Genomic DNA, 27,980 nt, shown 5'->3' on the forward strand with positions numbered 1-27,980 from the left:
AAGTATATCCCGGTACACTTCAGAATTCATCCAGCTACTCTTGTCTGCTGTTATGTCATCAATAAACACAAGTGACCCAGTGCCATTGAAAGCCATGCATGCCCATGCCATCACGTTGCCTCCACCATGTTTTACAGAGGGTGTGGTGTGCCTTGGATCATGTGCCGTTCCCTTTCTTCTCCACACTTTTTTCTTCCCATCATTCTGGTACAGGTTGATCTTGGTCTCATCTGTCCATAGAATACTTTTCCAGAACTGAGCTGGCTTCATGAGGGGGTTTTCAGCAAATGTAACTCTGGCCTGTCTATTTTTGGAATTGATGAATGGTTTCCATCTAGATGTGAACCCTTTGTATTTACTTTCATGGAGTCTTCTCTTTACTGGTGACTTAGAGACAGATACACCTACTTCACTGAGAGTGTTCTGGACTTCAGTTGATGTTGTGAACGGGTTCTTCTTCACCAAAGAAAGTATGCGGCGATCATCCACCACTGTTGTCATCCGTGGACGCCCAGGCCTTTTTGAGTTCCCAAGCTCACCAGTCAATTCCTTTTTTCTCAGAATGTACCCGACTGTTGATTTTGCTACTCCAAGCATGTCTGCTATCTCTCTGATGGATTTTTTCTTTTTTTTCAGCCTCAGGATGTTCTGCTTCACCTCAATTGAGAGTTCCTTAGACCGCATGTTGTCTGGTCACAGCAACAGCTTCAAAATGCAAAACCACACACCTGTAATCAACCCCAGACCTTTTAACTACTTCATTGATTACAGGTTAACGAGGGAGACGCCTTCAGAGTTAATTGCAGCCCTTAGAGTCCCTTGTCCAATTACTTTTGGTCCCTTGAAAAAGAGGAGGCTATGCATTACAGAGCTATGATTCCTAAACCCTTTCTCCGATTTGGATGTGAAAACTCTCATATTGCAGCTGGGAGTGTGCACTTTCAGCCCATATTATATATATATAATTGTATTTCTGAACATGTTTTTGTAAACAGCTAAAATAACAAAACTTGTGTCACTGTCCAAATATTTCTGGACCTAACTGTATTTTAAAGGTTTCTCAAAAACCTCTGTGAGCCAATCCTGCAGATCATTGTGCTGTATGTTCATGCTGTCTCTGACTAGTATGACTAAAAAAATTGTTTAAAAGAACAGAGAGTCCTCAGTGGTTGATACCTTTTAATGGCTAACTGAAAAGATGGTAATAATTGCAAGCTTTCGAGACTACTCAGGTCTCTTCATCAGGCATGGTATAACACAAAATCTGAAGAGTCACGTATTTATACACAACAGGACTTAGAATAGTGCAGTAAAAAAAAAAAAAAAAAAAAAAGAACAAGTTATATGAACAGGACTTAGAGTATGACTAAGAAAGCTGTCCCTGGGTAGTAGTGCTAAGAGCACTGTCCCTGGGTAGTAGGGCTAAGAACACTTTCCCTGGTAAGTAGTAGTGCTAAGAGCACTGTCCCTGGGTAGTAGGGATAAGGGCACTGTCCCTGGGTAGTAGTGCTAAGAGCGCTGTCCCTGGGTAGTAGGGATAAGGGCACTGTCCCTGGGTAGTAGGGATAAGGGCACGGTCCCTGGGTAGTAGGGATAAGGGCACGGTCCCTGGGTAGTAGTGCTAAGAGCGCTGTCCCTGGGTAGTAGGGATAAGGGCGCTGTCCCTGGTCAGTAGTAGTGCTAAGAGCACTGTCCCTGGGTAGTAGGGATAAGGGCACTGTCCCTGGGTAGTAGTGCTAAGAGCGCTGTCCCTGGGTAGTAGGGATAAGGGCACTGTCCCTGGGTAGTAGGGATAAGGGCACGGTCCCTGGGTAGTAGGGATAAGAGCACTGTCCCTGGGTAGTAGGACTAAGAGCGCTGTCCCTGGGTAGTAGGGATAAGAGCACTGTCCCTGGGTAGTAGGACTAAGAGCGCTGTCCCTGGATAGTAGGACTAAGAGCTCTGTCCCTGGGTAGTAGAGATAAGAGCACTGTCCCTGGGTAGTAGAGATAAGAGCCCTGTCCCTAGGTAGTAGGAATAAGAACGCTGTCCCTGGGTAGTAGGGATAAGAGCGCTGTCCCTGGGTAGTAGGGATAAGAGCGTTGTCCCTGGTCAGTAGTAGTGCTAAGAGCACTGTCCCTGGTAAGTAGTAGGACTAAGAGCGCTGTCCCTGGTAAGTAGTAGTGCTAAGAGCTCTGTCCCTGGGTAGTAGAGATAAGAGCACTGTCCCTGGATAGTAGGACTAAGAGCTCTGTCCCTGGGTAGTAGAGATAAGAGCCCTGTCCCTAGGTGGTAGGAATAAGAGCGCTGTCCCTGGGTAGTAGGGATAAGAGCGCTGTCCCTGGATAGTAGGACTAAGAGCTCTGTCCCTGGGTAGTAGAGATAAGAGCCCTGTCCCTAGGTGGTAGGAATAAGAGCGCTGTCCCTGGGTAGTAGGGATAAGAGCGCTGTCCCTGGGTAGTAGGACTAAGAGCTCTGTCCCTGGGTAGTAGAGATAAGAGCCCTGTCCCTAGGTGGTAGGAATAAGAGCGCTGTCCCTGGGTAGTAGGGATAAGAGCACTGTCCCTGGATAGTAGGACTAAGAGCTCTGTCCCTGGGTAGTAGAGATAAGAGCCCTGTCCCTAGGTGGTAGGAATAAGGGCACTGTCCCTGGGTAGTAGGGATAAGAGCGCTGTCCCTGGGTAGTAGGGATAAGAGTGCTGTCCCTGGGTAGTAGGGATAAGAGCGTTGTCCCTGGGTAGTAGGGATAAGAGCACTGTCTCTGGGTAGTAGGGATAAGGGCACTGTCCCTGGGTAGTAGGGATAAGAGCGCTGTCCCTGGGTAGTAGGGATAAGAGCACTGTCTCTGGGTAGTAGGGATAAGGGCACTGTCCCTGGGTAGTAGGGATAAGGGCACTGTCCCTGGTAAGTAGTAGGACTAAGAGCGCTGTCCCTGGTAAGTAGTAGTGCTAAGAGCGCTGTCCCTGGATAGTAGGACTAAGAGCTCTGTCCCTGGGTAGTAGGGATAAGAGCTCTGTGCCTGGGTAGTAGTAATAAGAGCACTGTCCCTAGGTAGTAGGAACAAGAGCGCTGTCCCTGGGTAGTAGGGATAAGAGCGCTGTCCCTGGGTAGTAGGGATAAGAGCTCTGTCCCTGGGTAGTAGGGATAAGAGCTCTGTCCCTGGGTAGTAGGGATAAGAGCACTGTCCCTGGGTAGTAGGGATAAGAGCTCTGTCCCTGGGTAGTAGGGATAAGAGCACTGTCCCTGGGTAGTAGGGATAAGGGCACTGTCCCTGGGTAGTAGAGATAAGAGCACTGTCCCTGGGTAGTAGGGATAAGAGCGTTGTCCCTGGTCAGTAGTAGTGCTAAGAGCACTGTCCCTGGGTAGTAGGGATAAGGGCACTGTCCCTGGGTAGTAGGGATAAGGGCACTGTCCCTGGGTAGTAGGGATAAGGGCACTGTCCCTGGTAAGTAGTAGGACTAAGAGCGCTGTCCCTGGTAAGTAGTAGTGCTAAGAGCTCTGTCCCTGGGTAGTAGAGATAAGAGCGCTGTCCCTGGATAGTAGGACTAAGAGCTCTGTCCCTGGGTAGTAGGGATAAGAGCACTGTCCCTGGGTAGTAGGGATAAGAGCGCTGTCCCTGGGTAGTAGAGATAAGAGCACTGTCCCTGGGTAGTAGGGATAAGAGCTCTGTGCCTGGGTAGTAGTAATAAGAGCACTGTCCCTGGGTAGTAGAGATAAGAGCGCTGTCCCTGGGTAGTAGAGATAAGAGCACTGTCCCTGGGTAGTAGGGATAAGAGCTCTGTCCCTGGGTAGTAGGGATAAGGGCACTGTCCCTGGGTAGTAGGGATAAGAGCTCTGTCCCTGGGTAGTAGAGATAAGAGCGCTGTCCCTGGGTAGTAGAGATAAGAGCACTGTCCCTGGGTAGTAGGGATAAGAGCTCTGTCCCTGGGTAGTAGAGATAAGAGCGCTGTCCCTGGGTAGTAGGGATAAGAGCTCTGTCCCTGGGTAGTAGGGATAAGAGCACTGTCCCTGGGTAGTAGAGATAAGAGCGCTGTCCCTGGGTAGTAGAGATAAGAGCACTGTTCCTGGGTAGTAGGGATAAGAGCACTGTCCCTGGGTAGTAGAGATAAGAGCACTGTTCCTGGGTAGTAGAGATAAGAGCACTGTCCCTGGGTAGTAGGGATAAGAGCACTGTCCCTGGGTAGTAGAGATAAGAGCGCTGTCCCTGGGTAGTAGGGATAAGAGCACTGTCCCTGGGTAGTAGAGATAAGAGCTCTGTCCCTGGGTAGTAGAGATAAGAGCACTGTCCCTGGGTAGTAGGGATAAGAGCGCTGTCCCTGGGTAGTAGAGATAAGAGCACTGTCCCTGGGTAGTAGGGATAAGAGCTCTGTGCCTGGGTAGTAGTAATAAGAGCACTGTCCCTGGGTAGTAGGGATAAGAGCACTGTCCCTGGGTAGTAGAGATAAGAGCGCTGTCCCTGGGTAGTAGGGATAAGAGCTCTGTCCCTGGGTAGTAGGGATAAGGGCACTGTCCCTGGGTAGTAGGGATAAGAGCGCTGTCCCTGGGTAGTAGAGATAAGAGCACTGTCCCTGGGTAGTAGGGATAAGAGCACTGTCCCTGGGTAGTAGAGATAAGAGCGCTGTCCCTGGGTAGTAGGGCTAAGGGCGCTGTCCCTGGGTAGTAGGGATAAGGGCACTGTCCCTGGGTAGTAGGGATAAGGGCACTGTCCCTGGGTAGTAGGGATAATAGCACTGTCCCTGGTAAGTAGTAGGACTAAGAGCGCTGTCCCTGGTAAGTAGTAGTGCTAAGAGCTCTGTCCCTGGGTAGTAGGGATAAGAGCTCTGTCCCTGGGTAGTAGAGATAAGAGCCCTGTCCCTAGGTGTTAGGAATAAGAGCACTGTTCCTGGGTAGTAGGGATAAGAGCGCTGTCCCTGGGTAGTAGGGATAAGAGCGCTGTCCCTGGGTAGTAGGGATAAGAGTGCTGTCCCTGGGTAGTAGGGATAAGAGCACTGTCCCTGGGTAGTAGGGATAAGAGCGCTGTCCCTGGGTAGTAGGGATAAGAGCGCTGTCCCTGGGTAGTAGGGATAAGAGTGCTGTCCCTGGGTAGTAGGGATAAGAGCGCTGTCCCTGGGTAGTAGGGATAAGAGTGCTGTCCCTGGGTAGTAGGGATAAGGGCACTGTCCCTGGTAAGTAGTAGGACTAAGAGCGCTGTCCCTGGGTAGTAGTGCTAAGAGCTCTGTCCCTGGGTAGTAGAGATAAGAGCGCTGTCCCTGGATAGTAGGACTAAGAGCTCTGTCCCTGGGTAGTAGGGATAAGAGCTCTGTCCCTGGGTAGTAGGGATAAGAGCTCTGTCCCTGGGTAGTAGGGATAAGAGCTCTGTCCCTGGGTAGTAGTAATAAGAGCACTGTCCCTAGGTAGTAGAGATAAGAGCTCTGTCCCTGGGTAGTAGAGATAAGAGCACTGTCCCTGGGTAGTAGAGATAAGAGCTCTGTCCCTGGGTAGTAGAGATAAGAGCCCTGTCCCTGGGTAGTAGAGATAAGAGCACTGTCCCTGGGTAGTAGGAACAAGAGCGCTGTCCCTGGGTAGTAGAGATAAGAGCGCTGTCCCTGGGTAGTAGGGATAAGAGCACTGTCCCTGGGTAGTAGGGATAAGAGCGCTGTCCCTGGGTAGTAGAGATAAGAGCACTGTCCCTGGGTAGTAGGGATAAGGGCACTGTCCCTGGGTAGTAGGGATAAGAGCGCTGTCCCTGGGTAGTAGGGATAAGAGCGCTGTCCCTGGGTAGTAGAGATAAGAGCACTGTCCCTGGGTAGTAGGGATAAGAGCGCTGTCCCTGGGTAGTAGAGATAAGAGCACTGTCCCTGGGTAGTAGAGATAAGAGCGCTGTCCCTGGGTAGTAGAGATAAGAGCGCTGTCCCTGGGTAGTAGGGATAAGAGCGCTGTCCCTGGGTAGTAGGGATAAGAGCTCTGTCCCTGGGTAGTAGGGATAAGAGCTCTGTCCCTGGGTAGTAGGGATAAGAGCACTGTCCCTGGGTAGTAGAGATAAGAGCACTGTCCCTGGGTAGTAGAGATAAGAGCGCTGTCCCTGGGTAGTAGGGATAAGGGCACTGTCCCTGGGTAGTAGGGATAAGAGCTCTGTCCCTGGGTAGTAGGGATAAGGGCACTGTCCCTGGGTAGTAGGGATAAGAGCTCTGTCCCTGGGTAGTAGGGATAAGGGCACTGTCCCTGGGTAGTAGGGATAAGAGCGCTGTCCCTGGGTAGTAGAGATAAGAGCACTGTCCCTGGGTAGTAGAGATAAGAGCACTGTCCCTGGGTAGTAGGGATAAGAGCACTGTCCCTGGGTAGTAGTAATAAGAGCGCTGTCCCTGGGTAGTAGAGATAAGAGCGCTGTCCCTGGGTAGTAGAGATAAGAGCGCTGTCCCTGGGTAGTAGAGATAAGAGCGCTGTCCCTGGGTAGTAGGGATAAGAGCGCTGTCCCTGGGTAGTAGGGATAAGAGCGCTGTCCCTGGGTAGTAGAGATAAGAGCGCTGTCCCTGGGTAGTAGGGATAAGAGCGCTGTCCCTGGGTAGTAGAGATAAGAGCGCTGTCCCTGGGTAGTAGGGATAAGAGCGCTGTCCCTGGGTAGTAGGGATAAGAGCGCTGTCCCTGGGTAGTAGGGATAAGAGCGCTGTCCCTGGGTAGTAGGCATAAGAGCGCTGTCTTTGGGTAGTAGGGATAAGAGCGCTGTCCCTGGGTAGTAGGGATAAGAGCGCTGTCCCTGGGTAGTAGGGATAAGAGCGCTGTCCCTGGGTAGTAGGGATAAGAGCACTGTTCCTGGGTAGTAGGGATAAGAGCGCTGTCCCTGGGTAGTAGGGATAAGAGCGCTGTCCCTGGATAGTAGGACTAAGAGCTCTGTCCCTGGGTAGTAGAGATAAGAGCCCTGTCCCTAGGTAGTAGGAATAAGAGCGCTGTCCCTGGGTAGTAGGGATAAGAGCGCTGTCCCTGGGTAGTAGGGATAAGAGCGCTGTCCCTGGGTAGTAGGGATAAGAGCGCTGTCCCTGGGTAGTAGGGATAAGAGCGCTGTCCCTGGTAAGTAGTAGTAAGAGCTCTGTCCCTGGGTAGTAGGAATAAGAGCTCTGTCCCTGGGTAGTAGGGATAAGAGCGCTGTCCCTGGTAAGTAGTAGTAAGAGCCCTGTCCCTAGGTAGTAGGGATAAGAGCTCTGTCCCTGGGTAGTAGGAATAAGAGCTCTGTCCCTGGGTAGTAGGGATAAGAGCGCTGTCCCTGGGTAGTAGGGATAAGAGCGCTGTCCCTGGGTAGTAGAGATAAGAGCGCTGTTCCTGGGTAGTAGGGATAAGAGCGCTGTCCCTGGGTAGTAGAGATAAGAGCACTGTCCCTGGGTAGTAGGGATAAGAGCGCTGTCCCTGGGTAGTAGGGATAAGAGCCCTGTCCCTGGGTAGTAGGGATAAGAGCGCTGTCCCTGGATAGTAGGACTAAGAGCTCTGTCCCTGGGTAGTAGAGATAAGAGCCCTGTCCCTAGGTAGTAGGAATAAGAGCGCTGTCCCTGGGTAGTAGGGATAAGAGCGCTGTCCCTGGGTAGTAGGGATAAGAGCGCTGTCCCTGGGTAGTAGGGATAAGAGCGCTGTCCCTGGGTAGTAGGGATAAGAGCGCTGTCCCTGGTAAGTAGTAGTAAGAGCTCTGTCCCTGGGTAGTAGGAATAAGAGCTCTGTCCCTGGGTAGTAGGGATAAGAGCGCTGTCCCTGGTAAGTAGTAGTAAGAGCCCTGTCCCTAGGTAGTAGGGATAAGAGCTCTGTCCCTGGGTAGTAGGAATAAGAGCGCTGTCCCTGGGTAGTAGGGATAAGAGCGCTGTCCCTGGGTAGTAGAGATAAGAGCGCTGTTCCTGGGTAGTAGGGATAAGAGCGCTGTCCCTGGGTAGTAGAGATAAGAGCACTGTCCCTGGGTAGTAGGGATAAGAGCGCTGTCCCTGGGTAGTAGGGATAAGAGCCCTGTCCCTGGGTAGTAGAGATAAGAGCCCTGTCCCTGGGTAGTAGGGATAAGAGCGCTGTCCCTGGTAAGTAGTAGTAATAAGAGCTCTGTCCCTGGGTAGTAGGGATAAGAGCGCTGTCCCTGGTAAGTAGTAGTAATAAGAGCTCTGTCCCTGGGTAGTAGGGATAAGGGCACTGTCCCTGGGTAGTAGGGATAAGAGCGCTGTCCCTGGGTAGTAGGGATAAGGGCACTGTCCCTGGGTAGTAGGGATAAGAGCGCTGTCCCTGGGTAGTAGGGATAAGGGCACTGTCCCTGGGTAGTAGGGATAAGAGCGCTGTCCCTGGGTAGTAGGGATAAGGGCACTGTCCCTGGGTAGTAGGGATAAGAGCTCTGTCCCTGGGTAGTAGAGATAAGAGCCCTGTCCCTGGGTAGTAGGGATAAGAGCGCTGTCCCTGGGTAGTAGAGATAAGAGCGCTGTCCCTGGGTAGTAGGGATAAGAGCACTGTCCCTGGGTAGTAGAGATAAGAGCACTGTCCCTGGGTAGTAGGGATAAGAGCACTGTCCCTGGGTAGTAGAGATAAGAGCTCTGTCCCTGGTACGTAGTAGTAATAAGAGCTCTGTCCCTGGGTAGTAGGGATAAGAGCTCTGTCCCTGGGTAGTAGGGATAAGAGCACTGTTCCTGGGTAGTAGGGATAAGAGCGCTGTCCCTGGGTAGTAGAGATAAGAGCGCTGTCCCCGGGTAGTAGGGATAAGAGCGCTGTCCCTGGGTAGCAGGGATAAGAGCGCTGTCCCTGGGTAGTAGGGTTAAGAGCGCTGTCCCTGGGTAGTAGAGATAAGAGCCCTGTCCCTGGGTAGTAGGGTTAAGAGCGCTGTCCCTGGGTAGTAGAGATAAGAGCCCTGTCCCTGGGTAGTAGGGATAAGAGCCCTGTCCCTGGGTAGTAGGGATAAGAGCGCTGTCCCTGGGTAGTAGAGATAAGAGCCCTGTCCCTGGGTAGTAGGGATAAGAGCGCTGTCCCTGGGTAGTAGAGATAAGAGCCCTGTCCCTGGGTAGTAGGGATAAGAGCCCTGTCCCTGGGTAGTAGGGATAAGAGCGCTGTCCCTGGGTAGTAGAGATAAGAGCGCTGTCCCTGGGTAGTAGGGATAAGAGTGCTGTCCCTGGTACGTAGTAGTAATAAGAGCACTGTCCCTGGGTAGTAGAGATAAGAGCGCTGTCCCTGGTACGTAGTAGTAATAAGAGCACTGTCCCTGGGTAGTAGAGATAAGGGCACTGTCCCTGGGTAGTAGAGATAAGGGCACTGTCCCTGGGTAGTAGGGATAAGAGTGCTGTCCCTGGGTAGTAGGGATAAGGGCACTGTCCCTGGGTAGTAGGGATAAGAGCTCTGTCCCTGGGTAGTAGGGATAAGAGCGCTGTCCCTGGGTAGTAGAGATAAGAGCGCTGTCCCTGGGTAGTAGGGATAAGAGCACTGTCCCTGGGTAGTAGGGATAAGAGTGCTGTCCCTGGGTAGTAGGGATAAGAGCGCTGTCCCTGGGTAGTAGGGCTAAGAGCGCTGTCTCTGGGTAGTAGAGATAAGAGTGCTGTCCCTGGGTAGTAGAGATAAGAGCTCTGTCCCTGGGTAGTAGGGATAAGAGCGCTGTCCCTGGGTAGTAGGGTTAAGAGCGCTGTCCCTGGGTAGTAGAGATAAGAGCGCTGTCCCTGGGTAGTAGAGATAAGAGCCCTGTCCCTGGGTAGTAGGGATAAGAGCGCTGTCCCTGGGTAGTAGAGATAAGAGCCCTGTCCCTGGGTAGTAGAGATAAGAGCGCTGTCCCTGGTAAGTAGTAGTAATAAGAGCTCTGTCCCTGGGTAGTAGAGATAAGAGCGCTGTCCCTGGGTAGTAGAGATAAGAGCGCTGTCCCTGGGTAGTAGAGATAAGAGCGCTGTCCCTGGTAAGTAGTAGGGATAAGAGCTCTGTCCCTGGTAAGTAGTAGGGATAAGAGCTCTGTCCCTGGTAAGTAGTAGGGATAAGAGCTCTGTCCCTGGGTAGTAGTAATAAGAGCGCTGTCCCTGGGTAGTAGGGATAATAGCTCTGTCCCTGGGTAGTAGTAATAAGAGCTCTGTCCCTGGGTAGTAGGGATAAGGGCACTGTCCCTGGGTAGTAGGGATAAGAGCGCTGTCCCTGGGTAGTAGGGATAAGAGCGCTGTCCCTGGGTAGTAGGGATAAGAGCGCTGTCCCTGGGTAGTAGAGATAAGAGCGCTGTCCCTGGGTAGTAGGGATAAGGGCACTGTCCCTGGGTAGTAGAGATAAGGGCGCTGTCCCTGGTAAGTAGTAGTGCTAAGGGCACTGTCCCTGGGTAGTAGGGATAAGAGCGCTGTCCCTGGGTAGTAGGAATAAGAGCGCTGTCCCTGGGTAGTAGGAATAAGAGCGCTGTCCCTGGGTAGTAGGGATAAGAGCACTGTCCCTGGGTAGTAGGAATAAGAGCGCTGTCCCTGGGTAGTAGGAATAAGAGCGCTGTCCCTGGGTAGTAGGGCTAAGAGCGCTGTCCCTGGGTAGTAGGGATAAGAGCGCTGTCCCTGGGTAGTAGGGATAAGGGCACTGTCCCTGGGTAGTAGGAATAAGGGCACTGTCCCTGGGTAGTAGGGATAAGAGCTCTGTCCCTGGGTAGTAGGGATAAGAGCGCTGTCCCTGGGTAGTAGGGATAAGGGCACTGTCCCTGGGTAGTAGGGATAAGAGCGCTGTCCCTGGGTAGTAGGGATAAGAGTGCTGTCCCTGGGTAGTAGAGATAAGAGCACTGTCCCTGGGTAGTAGGGATAAGAGCACTGTCCCTGGGTAGTAGAGATAAGAGCACTGTCCCTGGGTAGTAGGGATAAGGGCACTGTCCCTGGGTAGTAGGGATAAGAGCGCTGTCCCTGGGTAGTAGGGATAAGAGCGCTGTCCCTGGGTAGTAGAGATAAGAGCCCTGTCCCTGGGTAGTAGGGATAAGAGCACTGTCCCTGGGTAGTAGAGATAAGAGCACTGTCCCTGGGTAGTAGGGATAAGGGCACTGTCCCTGGGTAGTAGAGATAAGAGCACTGTCCCTGGGTAGTAGGGATAAGAGCGCTGTCCCTGGGTAGTAGGGATAAGAGCGCTGTCCCTGGGTAGTAGGGATAAGAGCGCTGTCCCTGGGTAGTAGGGATAAGAGCGCTGTCCCTGGTAAGTAGTAGTAATAAGAGCCCTGTCCCTGGGTAGTAGAGATAAGAGCACTGTCCCTGGGTAGTAGGGATAAGAGCGCTGTCCCTGGTAAGTAGTAGTAATAAGAGCCCTGTCCCTGGGTAGTAGGGATAAGAGCGCTGTCCCTGGGTAGTAGGGATAAGAGCGCTGTCCCTGGTAAGTAGTAGTAATAAGAGCCCTGTCCCTGGGTAGTAGGGATAAGAGCGCTGTCCCTGGGTAGTAGGGATAAGAGCGCTGTCCCTGGTAAGTAGCAGTAATAAGAGCTCTGTCCCTGGGTAGTAGTGCTAAGAGCGCTGTCCCTGGTAAGTAGTAGTGCTAAGGGCACTGTCCCTGGGTAGTAGGGATAAGAGCGCTGTCCCTGGGTAGTAGGGATAAGAGCGCTGTCCCTGGGTAGTAGGGATAAGAGCGCTGTCCCTGGGTAGTAGGGATAAGAGCGCTGTCCCTGGGTAGTAGAGATAAGAGCCCTGTCCCTGGGTAGTAGGGATAAGAGCACTGTCCCTGGGTAGTAGAGATAAGAGCACTGTCCCTGGGTAGTAGGGATAAGGGCACTGTCCCTGGGTAGTAGGGATAAGAGCGCTGTCCCTGGGTAGTAGGGATAAGAGCGCTGTCCCTGGGTAGTAGGGATAAGAGCGCTGTCCCTGGTAAGTAGTAGTAATAAGAGCCCTGTCCCTGGGTAGTAGAGATAAGAGCGCTGTCCCTGGGTAGTAGGGATAAGAGCGCTGTCCCTGGTAAGTAGTAGTAATAAGAGCCCTGTCCCTGGGTAGTAGGGATAAGAGCGCTGTCCCTGGTAAGTAGCAGTAATAAGAGCTCTGTCCCTGGGTAGTAGTGCTAAGAGCGCTGTCCCTGGTAAGTAGTAGTGCTAAGGGCACTGTCCCTGGGTAGTAGGGATAAGAGCTCTGTCCCTGGGTAGTAGGGATAAGAGTGCTGTCCCTGGGTAGTAGGGATAAGAGCGCTGTCCCTGGGTAGTAGGGATAAGAGCGCTGTCCCTGGGTAGTAGAGATAAGAGCGCTGTCCCTGGGTAGTAGGGATAAGGGCACTGTCCCTGGGTAGTAGGGATAAGAGCGCTGTCCCTGGGTAGTAGAGATAAGAGCGCTGTCCCTGGGTAGTAGGGATAAGAGCGCTGTCCCTGGGTAGTAGAGATAAGAGCGCTGTCCCTGGGTAGTAGGGATAAGAGCGCTGTCCCTGGGTAGTAGGGATAAGGGCACTGTCCCTGGGTAGTAGGGATAAGAGCACTGTCCCTGGGTAGTAGGGATAAGAGCGCTGTCCCTGGGTAGTAGGGATAAGGGCACTGTCCCTGGGTAGTAGGGATAAGAGCGCTGTCCCTGGGTAGTAGAGATAAGAGCGCTGTCCCTGGGTAGTAGGGATAAGGGCACTGTCCCTGGGTAGTAGGGATAAGAGCACTGTCCCTGGGTAGTAGGGATAAGAGCGCTGTCCCTGGGTAGTAGGGATAAGAGCGCTGTCCCTGGGTAGTAGGGATAAGGGCACTGTCCCTGGGTAGTAGGGATAAGAGCACTGTCCCTGGGTAGTAGGGATAAGGGCACTGTCCCTGGGTAGTAGAGATAAGAGCCCTGTCCCTGGGTAGTAGGGATAAGGGCACTGTCCCTGGGTAGTAGGGATAAGGGCGCTGTCCCTGGGTAGTAGGGATAAGGGCGCTGTCCCTGGGTAGTAGAGATAAGAGCTCTGTCCCTGGGTAGTACAGATAAGGGCGCTGTCCCTGGTAAGTAGTAGTGCTAAGGGCACTGTCCCTGGGTAGTAGGGATAAGAGCGCTGTCCCTGGGTAGTAGGGATAAGAGCGCTGTCCCTGGGTAGTAGGGATAAGAGCGCTGTCCCTGGGTAGTAGAGATAAGAGCGCTGTCCCTGGGTAGTAGGGATAAGGGCACTGTCCCTGGGTAGTAGGGATAAGAGCGCTGTCCCTGGGTAGTAGAGATAAGAGCGCTGTCCCTGGGTAGTAGGGATAAGAGCGCTGTCCCTGGGTAGTAGAGATAAGAGCGCTGTCCCTGGGTAGTAGGGATAAGAGCGCTGTCCCTGGGTAGTAGGGATAAGGGCACTGTCCCTGGGTAGTAGGGATAAGAGCGCTGTCCCTGGGTAGTAGGGATAAGAGCGCTGTCCCTGGGTAGTAGGGATAAGAGCGCTGTCCCTGGGTAGTAGGGATAAGGGCACTGTCCCTGGGTAGTAGGGATAAGAGCACTGTCCCTGGGTAGTAGGGATAAGAGCTCTGTCCCTGGGTAGTAGGGATAAGGGCGCTGTCCCTGGGTAGTAGAGATAAGAGCGCTGTCCCTGGGTAGTAGGGATAAGGGCACTGTCCCTGGGTAGTAGGGATAAGAGCGCTGTCCCTGGGTAGTAGAGATAAGAGCGCTGTCCCTGGGTAGTAGGGATAAGAGCGCTGTCCCTGGGTAGTAGAGATAAGAGCGCTGTCCCTGGGTAGTAGGGATAAGAGCGCTGTCCCTGGGTAGTAGGGATAAGGGCACTGTCCCTGGGTAGTAGGGATAAGAGCGCTGTCCCTGGGTAGTAGAGATAAGAGCGCTGTCCCTGGGTAGTAGGGATAAGGGCACTGTCCCTGGGTAGTAGGGATAAGAGCACTGTCCCTGGGTAGTAGGGATAAGAGCGCTGTCCCTGGGTAGTAGGGATAAGGGCACTGTCCCTGGGTAGTAGGGATAAGAGCGCTGTCCCTGGGTAGTAGAGATAAGAGCGCTGTCCCTGGGTAGTAGGGATAAGGGCACTGTCCCTGGGTAGTAGGGATAAGAGCGCTGTCCCTGGGTAGTAGGGATAAGAGCGCTGTCCCTGGGTAGTAGGGATAAGAGCGCTGTCCCTGGGTAGTAGGGATAAGGGCACTGTCCCTGGGTAGTAGGGATAAGAGCACTGTCCCTGGGTAGTAGGGATAAGAGCTCTGTCCCTGGGTAGTAGGGATAAGGGCGCTGTCCCTGGGTAGTAGAGATAAGAGCCCTGTCCCTGGGTAGTAGGGATAAGAGCGCTGTCCCTGGGTAGTAGGGATAAGGGCACTGTCCCTGGGTAGTAGGGATAAGTGCGCTGTCCCTGGGTAGTAGGGATAAGGGCGCTGTCCCTGGGTAGTAGAGATAAGAGCTCTGTCCCTGGGTAGTAGAGATAAGGGCGCTGTCCCTGGGTAGTAGGGATAAGAGCACTGTCCCTGGTAAGTAGTAGTAATAAGAGCTCTGTCCCTGGGTAGTAGAGATAAGGGCGCTGTCCCTGGTAAGTAGTAGTGCTAAGGGCACTGTCCCTGGGTAGTAGGGATAAGGGCACTGTCCCTGGGTAGTAGGGATAAGAGCCCTGTCCCTGGGTAGTAGGGTTAAGAGCGCTGTCCCTGGGTAGTAGAGATAAGAGCCCTGTCCCTGGGTAGTAGGGATAAGAGCCCTGTCCCTGGGTAGTAGGGATAAGAGCGCTGTCCCTGGGTAGTAGAGATAAGATCGCTGTCCCTGGGTACTAGGGATAAGAGCGCTGTCCCTGGGTAGTAGGCATAAGAGCTCTGTCCCTGGGTAGTAGGGATAAGAGCACTGTCCCTGGGTAGTAGGGATAAGAGCGCTGTCCCTGGGTAGTAGGGATAAGAGCACTGTCCTTGGGTAGTAGAGATAAGAGCACTGTCCCTGGGTAGTAGAGATAAGGGCGCTGTCCCTGGGTAGTAGGGATAAGGGCGCTGTCCCTGGGTTGTAGAGATAAGAGCGCTGTCCCTGGGTAGTAGGGATAAGGGCACTGTCCCTGGGTAGTAGAGATAAGAGCTCTGTCCCTGGGTAGTAGGGATAAGAGCACTGTCCCTGGGTAGTAGGGATAAGAGCACTGTCCCTGGGTAGTAGGGATAAGAGCTCTGTCCCTGGGTAGTAGGGATAAGAGCACTGTCCCTGGGTAGTAGGGATAAGAGCACTGTCCTTGGGTAGTAGAGATAAGAGCACTGTCCCTGGGTAGTAGAGATAAGGGCGCTGTCCCTGGGTAGTAGGGATAAGGGCGCTGTCCCTGGGTAGTAGAGATAAGAGCGCTGTCCCTGGGTAGTAGGGATAAGGGCACTGTCCCTGGGTAGTAGAGATAAGAGCACTGTCCCTGGGTAGTAGAGATAAGAGCGCTGTCCCTGGGTAGTAGGGATAAGGGCACTGTCCCTGGGTAGTAGAGATAAGAGCACTGTCCCTGGGTAGTAGAGATAAGAGCGCTGTCCCTGGGTAGTAGGGATAAGGGCACTGTCCCTGGGTAGTAGAGATAAGAGCACTGTCCCTGGGTAGTAGAGATAAGAGCGCTGTCCCTGGGTAGTAGGGATAAGGGCACTGTCCCTGGGTAGTAGAGATAAGAGCACTGTCCCTGGGTAGTAGAGATAAGGGCGCTGTCCCTGGGTAGTAGGGATAAGGGCGCTGTCCCTGGGTAGTAGAGATAAGAGCGCTGTCCCTGGGTAGTAGGGATAAGGGCACTGTCCCTGGGTAGTAGGGATAAGGGCGCTGTCCCTGGGTAGTAGAGATAAGAGCGCTGTCCCTGGGTAGTAGGGATAAGGGCGCTGTCCCTGGGTAGTAGGGATAAGGGCGCTGTCCCTGGGTAGTAGAGATAAGAGCGCTGTCCCTGGGTAGTAGGGATAAGGGCACTGTCCCTGGGTAGTAGAGATAAGAGCACTGTCCCTGGGTAGTAGAGATAAGAGCGCTGTCCCTGGGTAGTAGGGATAAGGGCACTGTCCCTGGGTAGTAGAGATAAGAGCACTGTCCCTGGGTAGTAGAGATAAGGGCGCTGTCCCTGGGTAGTAGGGATAAGGGCGCTGTCCCTGGGTAGTAGAGATAAGAGCGCTGTCCCTGGGTAGTAGGGATAAGGGCACTGTCCCTGGGTAGTAGAGATAAGAGCACTGTCCCTGGGTAGTAGGGATAAGAGCGCTGTCCCTGGGTAGTAGGGATAAGGGCGCTGTCCCTGGGTAGTAGGGATAAGAGCGCTGTCCCTGGGTGGTAGGAATAAGAGCGCTGTCCCTGGGTAGTAGGGATAAGGGCGCTGTCCCTGGGTAGTAGTGCTAAGGGCGCTGTCCCTGGTAAGTAGTAGTGCTAAGAGCGCTGTCCCTGGGTAGTAGGGATAAGGGCGCTGTCCCTGGGTAGTAGAGATAAGAGCGCTGTCCCTGGTAAGTAGTAGGGATAAGAGCGCTGTCCCTGGGTAGTAGAGATAAGAGCACTGTCCCTGGGTAGTAGTGCTAAGAGCGTTGTTCCTGGTTCATTTGTATACAATAATTTTCTGATGGCTAAAAGACGTGACCTGCCCAATATTGGGGGCTCTGCCCAGAAGATGCCCAAAAGTACAAGTCAATGGGAATGCTCACAGGATGCCCATCCTTCTTATTTAGTGTTTTCCTAGCATTTTCACATCAGAAACCACTAGCAGTGGAGAAAGCAAAATAACCGAGAAACGCCCTGTTAAAAAGACTCAAAAACGGTGCCGAGATGCTAAGAAAAGATTGCTGTCAAAAGCAAAGTGCTCCGAAAATGACCAAAGAAATGTAATAAAACACAGGACAACAACGCCTGCATGTCCGGAGGCCTCGTCTTTCTGAAAACTCGGCAGATTTGCCCGAGTTTAAAGGACGTCGTATAACCTTAGTTTAGTATCGCCGTAATCTACTGACTTCGAGAAACACGTTGCCAGGATTACTTTTACCACAAAAATCCACAAAAAAATTAAATAAATACACTTGAATTTTTTTTTTCTCAATACATTATATGATAAAATAGATAGTGTGATGCAAAACTAAAACTTATCCAGCAAAAAAACAAACAAAACAAGTCCTATGAAGGATTTTAGGGCCAAATGCGACCTTCAAATATGGAACCTGATACCCAAATCTTTGTTTCAATGTGAGCAGAAATCCCTCCAAATATTATAGTGGCCGCACAAAGCCTTCCACATTGTATAATGGGCCTCACATAGTGCTCCATATAGTAATGGGCCCCACATAGTCCTCCATATAGTATAATACTGCCCCATAGTCCTCCATATAGCATAGTGCTCCCCCATAGTCCTCCATAAAGTATAATGGATCCCACATAGTCCTCCATATGGTCTATTTCACCTCATAATCCTCCATGACGTGTAATTGTCCCCATGGTCCTCCATAGTGCACCCTATAGTCCTACATATATTAGTGTGTCAGAAAAAAAAAAACCTCCCTCCAAGGGAAATGCTCTTTTTATGACTGGCTGTATATTATTGGAGATCTGAACTGCCCAATCATTGACTTCCATTATACTTGTTACTCGAGACCATCAGAGCGTCCAACCTGCTCGACCTGAGTAACGAGCACCCCATCATCATACTGCTTGCTCAACATTAGTAATTAACCTTGAAGTTGCTAACTTCACCCAATAAGAACTGTAAAGGAGACAATTCACACATATGTATAATTGTTAACAGCTGTAACCATGTCCTTAGTGATTGATAATTTTTAGAAAAATATGTGTATCTTGTAAATTAGTGACACAATGACTTTGGGATTGCGGGGAAACTGGGGTACCTAAGTTGTTCCTCAAGCTAATCTCAGGGATACTCCTGATGGTGGTGAGGCCTGAGTCTCCTTCCTCGCCCTGCTCCTGATGACTGCTGATCTGAATTCCCCTCCCACTTCCCCCAGGGAGGGACAGGACAGGAGTGTGTTGAAAACCCAGAGATAAAGACAGACATGGGAAAACCAAAACTCTGTCACACAGCAGGCACAAACAAAGGTAAAACAATAACAGATTCAGGAAAAAAACATACAGGAAGCAAGCTACAAAACAGTAGGGGTAACCTCCACAACCACTCCAAACAATAGGCACAACATTCATCAGTAAGTCTGGGACATGACACCTCACAGACCAACATAGAATAAACTATATCTGTCATAGGCATAAGGATTCCACCAGCATAAATAAGAGGGCAGCAAATGTGATAGGTCTCCCCACAACATGTGATTAAAGGAGCAAGCAGACCTTAATTCTTGCTAGGCCTGCCTATGAATCAGCACACAGCAGGTTGACACTCGAGTCTGCCTGTGTTGATCTCAGACAGCAGAGAAACCATGGGGTTGATTGTCAGAATCTGCAATCTGCACAGAGTCCAATGCCGCCATGACAGTCAGCGAAATTTGTGCAAAACTCTGTGTGACAGTCAGAGGCTTGGGTTACGCAGGTCAAACACTTTGGAGCTGCACTTCGAAGAGCAGTTTGGTGAATAATATTGACCAATGTAAGGACGCATGGTGAGAGAAAAATTTCAACAATCAAATGGAAATCCGTTTAATTCCCAGTATCTACAATTTTAACTGTGACCTAAAAACACCTCTCGTTGGACAACACATAAGTGAAGTAAATGTTCTCAGTTCTCCTTTCCCGTATCCTTAGAATAGCACTTAGCATCGGGGCAGACACAGATAATTGCTGATGACAGATTCATGAAGTTTTGCATGAATACCTTCATTTATTTTCAAAGATGGCTACACCAAACAATACAAGTCCTTTTCACCATTTGTGCCACTCCTATTTCCTCGGATTGTAACCTTGCGAGCCAAGCCCTCGCTCCTGAATGAATTGTTGGACCGTGTTACCTGTAATGTCAGATATTGTTTGCACATGCGTCCTCTGAATTGTAAAGCGCATTAGAATATGTTGGTGCTACATCAATAAAAAAATATTATTATTAATTATTATTATTATTAATCCCATGAAGATGCTGGAGAGGATGTAAAATTGGTTGTGTTTGTCCTCCATGGAATACTGGAATATAAACCTCCCTGTATGATTAACTAGCTGACTTTCACACTTGCATATTTTGGTTAATGCATCAGCATTTCCAAACTCAAAGAATATTCTCAGAGAAAAGTAGAATGTAAACATTTGCTCATTTTCTAATATTTTTGCCAAAGGGACATTACGAGGTTTTGGAGCAACACAAGGAAATGGCGTCTGTTCTTTTCTTTCTTTTTTTTTTTTTGTCCACTTTAGTAATCTGTTTGAATGAAGGTCAAATGAAGATTGGTTCACATATGTTCAGAAATAAAAAGCTTACTTGAGATCGTCTTACTTTTTTCTTACTGTCATTATTGATTCTCCGCCGCAATGCTCGTGATGACAATTCACCTTCATGGGTTAGCGGGTAAGCAAGGCTCATTTCTTCCTCATGTTTACAGTACGCTTCCTCCATGGATCCCAATCACACTTAAAAGTTGTCATTTTAATTTTTTGCTATTATAGGATTTTCCATATCCCAACAAGAATATGGTTTTGTGTCAATGAAAATTTTCTCATCAGTTTTAAAATTTTATTTACTTGCAAAACATTTTCCACATTTAAAACATCAAAACTGCTAGTCTCCTGAGTGACTTTTTTGATGTTTACTGACACTTGATTTATCAGTAAAGCACTTCCCACATTGTGGACATGGATACGGCTTCTCTCCTCGGTGAATTCTTTCATGTATAATAAGATTAGGTTTACCAGTAAAGCATTTCCCACATAGTGAACATGAGTACGGCTTCTCTCCTGTGTGCACTCTCTCATGTCTAGCAAGATTTGATTTATGTATAAAACACTTCCCACATACTAGACATGGATACGGCTTCTCCCCTGTGTGGCCTCTCTCGTGTGCAACAATACTTGCTTTGTCTGTAAAGCATTTCCCACATTCTGGACATGAATATGGCTTCTCTCCAGTGTGAATTCTCCCATGTGAAATAAGATTTGCCTTTTCTGTAAAACATTTCCCACATAGTGAACATGAATACGGCCTCTCTCCAGTGTGGATTTTCTCATGTCTAGCAAGATGTGTTTTAGTTATAAAGCATTTTCCACATTCAGAGCATGCATACGGCTTTTCTCCTGTGTGAATTTTCTGATGATTAGCAAGAATTGCTTTTGTTGAAAAAAACTTCTCACATTCAGAACATGAATACGGCTTCTCTCCTGTGTGACTTCTCTTATGTGAAGCAAGATGTGGTTTATCTGTAAAGCACTTTCCACATATTAAGCAGGCATACGGCTTCTCTCCTGTGTGTCTTCTCTCATGTATAATTAGCTGTGAGTTACATGTAAAGCATTTCCCACATTTTGAACAGGACAACGATTTCTCCATTGTGTGATTTCTTTTGATCTGTGATCGGTCAGGAGACGTTTCTTCATGATTAGGGAGATTATAAGATAGATCTGTTCTGTGAAGATTTGGTGGTATGGTTGTACATTTTTCTCCTGAAGAGTGATGCATGATATTTTCATCTCTTTTATTATTTAGTGATGACATAAAATTTCCTTTAGATTGCTCATTAGGATTTTCTGTCAAGATTAAAAAAAAAAATGGATGTCAGGATTATTTTTTTTTTTTTTAAATCACAAAGTAGGCAAATATACAGTTAGGTCCAGAAATCTTTGGACAGTGACACAATTTTGGCGAGTTGGGCTCTGCATGCCACCACATTGGATTTGAAATGAAATCTCTACAACAGAATTCAAGTGCAGATTGTAACGTTTAATTTGAAGGTTTGAACAAAAATATCTGATAGAAATTGTAGGAATTGTCACATTTCTTTACAAACAATCCACATTTTAGGAGGTCAAAAGTAATTGGACAAATAAACCAAACCCAAACAAAATATTTTTATTTTCAATATTTTGTTGCGAATCCTTTGGAGGCAATCACTGCCTTAAGTCTGGAACCCATGGACATCACCAAACGCTGGGTTTCCTCCTTCTTAATGCTTTGCCAGGCCTTTACAGCCGCAGCCTTCAGGTCTTGCTTGTTTGTGGGTCTTTCCGTCTTAAGTCTGGATTTGAGCAAGTGAAATGCATGCTCAATTGGGTTAAGATCTGGTCATTGACTTGGTCATTGACTTGGCCATTGCAGAATGTTCCACTTTTTTGCACTCATGAACTCCTGGGTAGCTTTGGCTGTATGCTTGGGGTCATTGTCCATCTGTACTATGAAGCGCCGTCCGATCAACTTTGCGGCATTTGGCTGAATCTGGGCTGAAAGTATATCCCGGTACACTTCAGAATTCATCCGGCTACTCTTGTCTGCTGTTATGTCATCAATAAACACAAGTGACCCAGTGCCATTGAAAGCCATGCATGCCCATGCCATCACGTTGCCTCCACCATGTTTTACAGAGGATGTGGTGTGCCTTGGATCATGTGCCGTTCCCTTTCTTCTCCAAACTTTTTTCTTCCCATCATTTTGGTACAGGTTGATCTTTGTCTCATCTGTCCATAGAATACTTTTCCAGAACTGAGCTGGCTTCATGGTGTTTTTCAGCAAATGTAACTCTGGCCTGTCTATTTTTGGAATTGATGAATGGTTTGCATCTAGATGTGAACCCTTTGTATTTACTTTCATGGAGTCTTCTCTTTACTGGTGACTTAGAGACAGATACATCTACTTCACTGAGAGTGTTTTGGACTTCAGTTGATGTTGTGAACGGGTTCTTCTTCACCAAAGAAAGTATGCGGCGATCATCCACCACTGTTGTCATCCGTGGACGCCCAGGCCTTTTTGAGTTCCCAAGTTCACCAGTCAATTCCTTTTTTCTCAGAATGTACCCGACTGTTGATTTTGCTACTCCAAGCATGTCTGCTATCTCTCTGATGGATTTTTTCTTTTTTTTTCAGCCTCAGGATGTTCTGCTTCACCTCAATTGAGAGTTCCTTAGACCGCATGTTGTCTGGTCACAGCAACAGCTTCCAAATGCAAAACCACACACCTGTAATCAACCCCAGACCTTTTAACTACTTCATTGATTACAGGTTAACGAGGGAGACGCCTTCAGAGTTAATTGCAGCCCTTAGAGTCCCTTGTCCAATTACTTTTGGTCCCTTGAAAAAGAGGAGGCTATGCATTACAGAGCTATGATTCCTAAACCCTTTCTCCGATTTGGATGTGAAAACTCTCATATTGCAGCTGGGAGTGTGCACTTTCAGCCCATATTATATATAGAATTGTATTTCTGAACATGTTTTTGTAAACAGCTAAAATAACAAAACTTGTGTCACTGTCCAAATATTTCTGGACCTAACTGTATAACATTCATATTAAACTGGAAATACGCATGAAGTTTTGAGGTCTTGTTTTGGCGCCAAAGACAGAGTTAAAGGATAACTGTAGAGTTGGCTTTACATCATCCTATTTGGCAGTTACACGACTACTGATTTGTAAATATTTACCGAGTGGGGGTCGTTTAGAGACCTCTACACAGGTAGACCGCACTTAACGACAAATACTGAACGATTGGTAATAGATTGTTCATTCTGCCGTTGTTTTCGTCAGTGAGAATTTACACAGGACGATGTCTGCAAAGAACGAGATCACGAGACGGGATCCCAAGGCAAAACATTAAAGATTTAGGACTTTAACCCCTCGGTGACTTGTGAGGTGACTCTACATCATATGAGCTCAGGGACCACCTCCCACTGTGGCCGTCAGACGTGTTATACAGCATTTAACTCTGATTCTGGCAGTTTGTGATCTTACATGCCGTCTAAGGTGATTTTATTTTTTTGTTTTTACCTCCCTGAATTCTGTCAGCCATTTTTTAATGACTACCTACCACAGCAATTTAACCTCATCACGCAAAAATACATATACGACAGTCAATACAGGGCCGGCCACGTGTGGAGGAGCCTCAGGATCCGAGCGCTCTCCTTGTGCAGCAGATACTTGGTCTCTTCCATAGCCCACATCTGTGTCTAACAGCAGCGGAAGGAACTGAGCTCCGATTGCTGCTGTTAGCTATTTAAATGCTGCTTCATAGGGGACAGTGATTGTCACAATATACTGTACTACTGAGGAAAGAATTTAAAAATATATACACATTCTAATCACATGCTCTTTTACATAGAAAATCAAAAATATAAACATTTGGTATCATCGCGTCAGTAAAAGTCCGGTCTGACAAATAAAAAGAAAATAAATCAGCGCTGATAGGAAGTGTTCCTGGGGACGCGCAGCTACTAACGCTTTGGCTCCATTTACCAATTTATCCTCAGTCTTACAAATTTAAAATTAATTAACCCATATGATAAACACCATAAAAAGAATAAAAAAAAAAATCAAAAATGGTCGTCCCACTTCCCTTAAGAAAACCAAACAAACAAAAAAAACCAAAACAATCAAAACTTAATTTGTTCCCCGAATTGCTATCAGTAAAACCATCAGCTTGATTCGCACAAAACGAGCCCTCAGAACAGGGCTGGACAGAAAAAGAATAACGTCAGGTCTTGAGAAATGGCGCCATAAAATAAATTCTTTTTTATTTTTTAGAAACTTCTGAATTTTTTTCTGACTATTTAACTGACTAAAATCTCTGCATGTTTATTATGGCCATAATCATACAGCCCTGGATAATCGTGCTGCCGGGCCATTCTTAGGCTATGTGCGCACATTGCGTTCTATTCCGCAGCGTGTAAGTCACTGCATGTGCGTCTCAGAACGCAGCCGAAAAGCTGCATTCTGAGATGCATTGTTACTGCTGAATTCATGCGTTCTGGATGCTTGCTCTGCCATAGACAGTGGGAAAAGCATCCAGAACGCACATTTTTGACAGTGCGGTCCCACTCGGATCTGCAGAATCCCCATAGACTTGCACCAGAGCCGAGTGGGACCGAGAGAGCATGGCTAGAAGTGAGAGCATGGCTGGCTGCGAGACAGAGCCGCGCGATCAGAATGAACTCGGATGAACTTCACCCGACTTCATTGTGATCGCTCGGCTCTGTGCGTGTGCCACGGCTTGATTTGCGGTCACAGGTAAAGGACTCACCGATGACCACAAATCTCCTGAGTGACTGAAGTGAGCCGCGTGATCGGCTGTGCAGTCACTCAGGTTACCCACGGCCACAGCTGGAATCCTCCACCTGAGAGCGGTAGCCACGAGTGACCAGAATGACGTCTCCGCTGACAGTGCGACTCACTTCAGTTTCTGCGTGGAGCTGACAGGAGTGGCGGTGTTCTACGGCTGCTCCTGTCAGTTTCATGTAGCAGAGCTGGATGCGTCGTGGGACGTCGTGAGGATTACGCCGGACCTGAAGGGGTGTTTGGGGATTTTAATAAAGTGGTGAAAGAGGGTGTTTTTTTGTCTTTTATTTTAAATAAAGGATTTTTTTTGGGTGTATGTGTTTATTTACTTTGACTTACAGGTTAATCATTGGGGTTGTCTCAGACGCCTGCAATGATTAACCTAGGACTTAGTGGCAGCTATGAGCTGCCATTAACTCCTTATTACCCCGTTTGCCACCGCACCAGGACAATTCTGGATGAGCCGGGTGGAGTCCCGGGACTGTCGCATCTAATCGATGCGGCAATTACGGGCGGCTGCTGGCTGATAATTTTAGGCTGGGGGGCTCCCCATCCTGAGAATACCAGCCTTCAGCCGTGTGGCTTTATCTTGGCAGGTATCAAAATTGAGGGGGACCGCACGCAGTTTTTTTTTTTATTATTTATTTATTTTACTGCACTACATAGACCCACCCACCGGGGGCTGTGATTGGTTGCAGTGAGACAGCTGTCACTCAGCATGGGGGCGCGTCTGAATGCAACCAATCATAGGCGCCGGTGGGTGGGGGAAGAAGTGAATACGAGATGGAATAATGAGCAGCTGGCATTTTCAAAAGCTGGAGAAGCCTCCGCAGTGTGACAGCCGTGCAGCGCAGTGCCGGTGATCGGTCAGTGATCAGTGAGTATGAGAGAGGGGGGAGAGGGATAGACCGACAGAGAGAGACCGACCAACAGGAGACAGAGAGACCGACAGACAGACAGTGAAAGAGACCAACATTGAGAGAGAGAGAGAGAAAGTGGGTGGAAAATGCAACCAAAACGCACAAAAGAAGTGACATGTTGCTTTTTAGAACGCAGCGTTTTGGCAGCAGTCGAAACGCTGCGTTCTAAAACGCAACGTGCGGATGGAATTTGCACAATCTTCATAGATTGTGCTAGGGACGCAGGACGCATGCAGTTACGCTGCAGTGCAGAACTCAGCGTAAAATCATGATAACACGCAACGTGCGCACATAGCCTTACACCTCGCAATAAATACCATGCCAGTAAATCCTGCTTTGATCTTTTCCCCATTTTTCAGTAAAATGGACGATGTCCATCAAACCACACAACTCGTCCAGCAAAAGACAAGCCTTCATGTTGCTATTTTGACAGATAAATAACCCTCTGGCTCTTGGAAGAAGAGCGGTGGAAAAATACAAACGTATAAAACATAATTGACTGCGGAGGCAAGAAGCTATAGATTGTGTTTCTGGAGAAACTTTCTGCATTATTTTGGGTCAGAACCTAACATTTATACAATTACGCTATTGTACAGGCAGAGTACAGAAACACAAACATGTGGATGTTTTATATTGTCTGACTTCTGGGACATTTTACTTTGATAAATATTCTGTTGAAAACACGGCGTTACCGAAAAGGAGGTGACACAGAGGCGAACCGGTCAGATTGTAGACTCGGCTTCAGTCCAGTGAACAGAGAGGTCTGGGGCTCATTGATTGTCAAGAGAACCAAGGGAGACTCACCTTATAAACCCTCTGAGATGTCTAATTTTCACATACCTCCGATAACATCTACTGAAGTTTCCTCCTTTACTTCACATGGTTGGTCGTCCCTCGTTTTCTCTTCTTCAGACTTTACTTTAATCATAGTCAGATCTTCAGCCTAATAAACCAAATGTAACAATTCAGAATAAAAAGATGGATGGAAAACTCAACCACATCTGTAAGGGGGTGAAGGGCTCGGCCCCCCCAGACCTGCAGACTGATTGTATTTGCTTGGTGTGTGTTATGGTAAATGGCCACATTGTGCTCACCACTTTCCTGGTACTGCCAAGTAGGAAAGCGGTTAGTTTGATGGAGCATGTAGAACAAAAAGGGGAGACGTGAAACTAAGGGCAGGAGAGTCCCCCAAAGAAGCAGCGAGGTGCCGCACCGGTGGAAGGTGTGAGGAGAAGTCCCCTTCAAGGAGTAATTAGGACTCGCAGGGTCTTATCTAGACACCGAACACGTGGGGCCCTGGTGAGAGGTGGGTTCACCGAACCACGTCCCAAAAGGGTCAAGTCCGGCCGGTCTGGATCGTGGCTGCCCCCTGGCATATACCCTACAAACCCCCTCTCCAGGCTGAAGGTCAGTGGGTTCCTCAGGAATAGGAGTAGGTCCTGACAGACTGGGATAGAAGAGAGCCATCCCCAGGGCCCCCCCGTCACGGCTGATAGCTAATCCCTGTAGGTGGGAGATGGACCCCTGAAGGCCTATATGAATCTGCCCGACAGAACAAAGATGAGAGAGGGGATGAGGGGCTTGGAAGCCCAAGTACCAGGGAAGTGGCTGGCCGGCAAATTTGATGGAACTCCGGTTGCTAACGTCAAGTGGTCTGGGAACGCATTGAGGAAAGAAATCCATCGATGAAGAAGAAGAAGAGTGCGGCCTTTAACATAGTCTGAGGTCTTTCTTTTTGGTGTGCTTGTTTAGTGTCGCTCTCTTCGACTCTCTTTTTGCAAGTTCTGTACATTTTATTAAAAAGCCTAACACTTTAGCATGGACAAGGAAGAAACTTAAAGAATCCATAACCTTTTCGATAGTGTGGTAACTATGACCATTTGAAACTTCAAACAAAATTCTGACTAGAGAGACAGAAATGTCCTCACTTCCCTCTATATGTGCATTTGGTACAGGGCTGAACGTCACCTACCTGATCATTCTCCGGGACGCTGTGATTTTCTTCCGGATCGTCCTGAGGATACAGAAGACGGGGACATCTCTCTGGTGGGTTTCTTTCAATGAATCCATCTGCAGGAAAAAAACGTAATAGAATATTTACATGTGATGGTCATTTGAATGGAGTTTTATCCAGAGGACCCTCAAAACATGGTTTAGTTTGATAACCCCCTCTTTACACTGCTGATCGTCCTCCATCGCTTCTTCTTTTTCTTTGTCGTCTATAACCACCACCTTAATATCAATCAAATCTTCAGCCTAAAGAGACAAGAAAAGAACGTAAAATGACCTTTGGTTCCATCACTTTATGGTCGTGTTTTGGTGAGAGCTCGGCATCATCTACCTGGTGAGTCTCTGGAACGTCGTGATTCTCCTCTGGACAGTCCTGGGGATACAGAGGATGAGGACATCTCTCTGGACGGTCCTGGGGATAGAGAGGACAAGGACATCTCTCTGGTGGGTTTCCACTCCTGGATCCATCTGTGGGAGACACAACCACACAGTGATGGAATCCATGGTCGGCTGATGATCTTTGTATACATCAATTCAATACCTGGATTTCTATTTTTTCATCTTGGTCTTAATAAAAATGTTTTGGTTCTTTTTATTGTTTGAATAAAACATTAAGCTAATAAGAGTTAGAACCACGTGGGACTCCCAGGCCTGGAGCTGCCTGTGGACGAGGCGCAAACATCACTGCATTTAGATAAGCTGTCCGCTGTAGAAAATCTAGACTTCAGAAACCAAAATTTTATATTTCAAGACTGGGATCGTGGAGTGATGACCGTCCTCTGATTTCTCAGACTAAATGTATTTAGTAAGGAAAATACGATCTCTAAATTCCCTCTCCAATAAGGAAACTATGGAGGTGTTGGATAGTCTCACCTGGGGTCAAGTTAAAATGTTCCAAAAAACAACAGAAACAATGGAAACTACATTATTTGTTTACATTTATCGAGAGACTGACTCCATCTGAACAGGAGCCTCAGATGGACTTAACCATAGACAATAACCTCATCCTCTCTAGCAGAACTATGTTATATAGTTTTTAGTAACCCTCTTCTGATGCATCCATGTACGGACCCCATAAGACCTCTTGGGCCCTGTTGTAGTTTGCACCTAGACGTTAACAGCAGATTTTTGTAAGGAAAGGCAACCATGGAGCAGACTTGTTTTTGCGGTGCATCCCTT

General features: G+C 48.6%; 1 protein-coding gene across 1 annotated transcript in view; it reads right to left on the reverse strand.

Annotated features, from left to right (window-relative positions):
- LOC142316921 (uncharacterized) overlaps positions 1–27,980 on the reverse strand; it is a 282,067-nt gene that overhangs the window by 103,485 nt on the left and 150,602 nt on the right. The window contains exons 17-21 of the mRNA XM_075352699.1: positions 27,133–27,269; positions 26,969–27,047; positions 26,764–26,861; positions 25,632–25,734; positions 19,439–20,363 (exon numbers count right to left, since the gene is read on the reverse strand). Coding sequence (XP_075208814.1) covers positions 19,439–20,363; positions 25,632–25,734; positions 26,764–26,861; positions 26,969–27,047; positions 27,133–27,269 — 1,342 coding nt within the window. The remainder of the gene's footprint in view (positions 1–19,438; positions 20,364–25,631; positions 25,735–26,763; positions 26,862–26,968; positions 27,048–27,132; positions 27,270–27,980) is intronic.

The sequence above is a fragment of the Anomaloglossus baeobatrachus genome, chromosome 6 (genome assembly GCF_048569485.1).
Source record: "Anomaloglossus baeobatrachus isolate aAnoBae1 chromosome 6, aAnoBae1.hap1, whole genome shotgun sequence".
Taxonomy (NCBI): Eukaryota; Metazoa; Chordata; class Amphibia; order Anura; family Aromobatidae; genus Anomaloglossus; species Anomaloglossus baeobatrachus.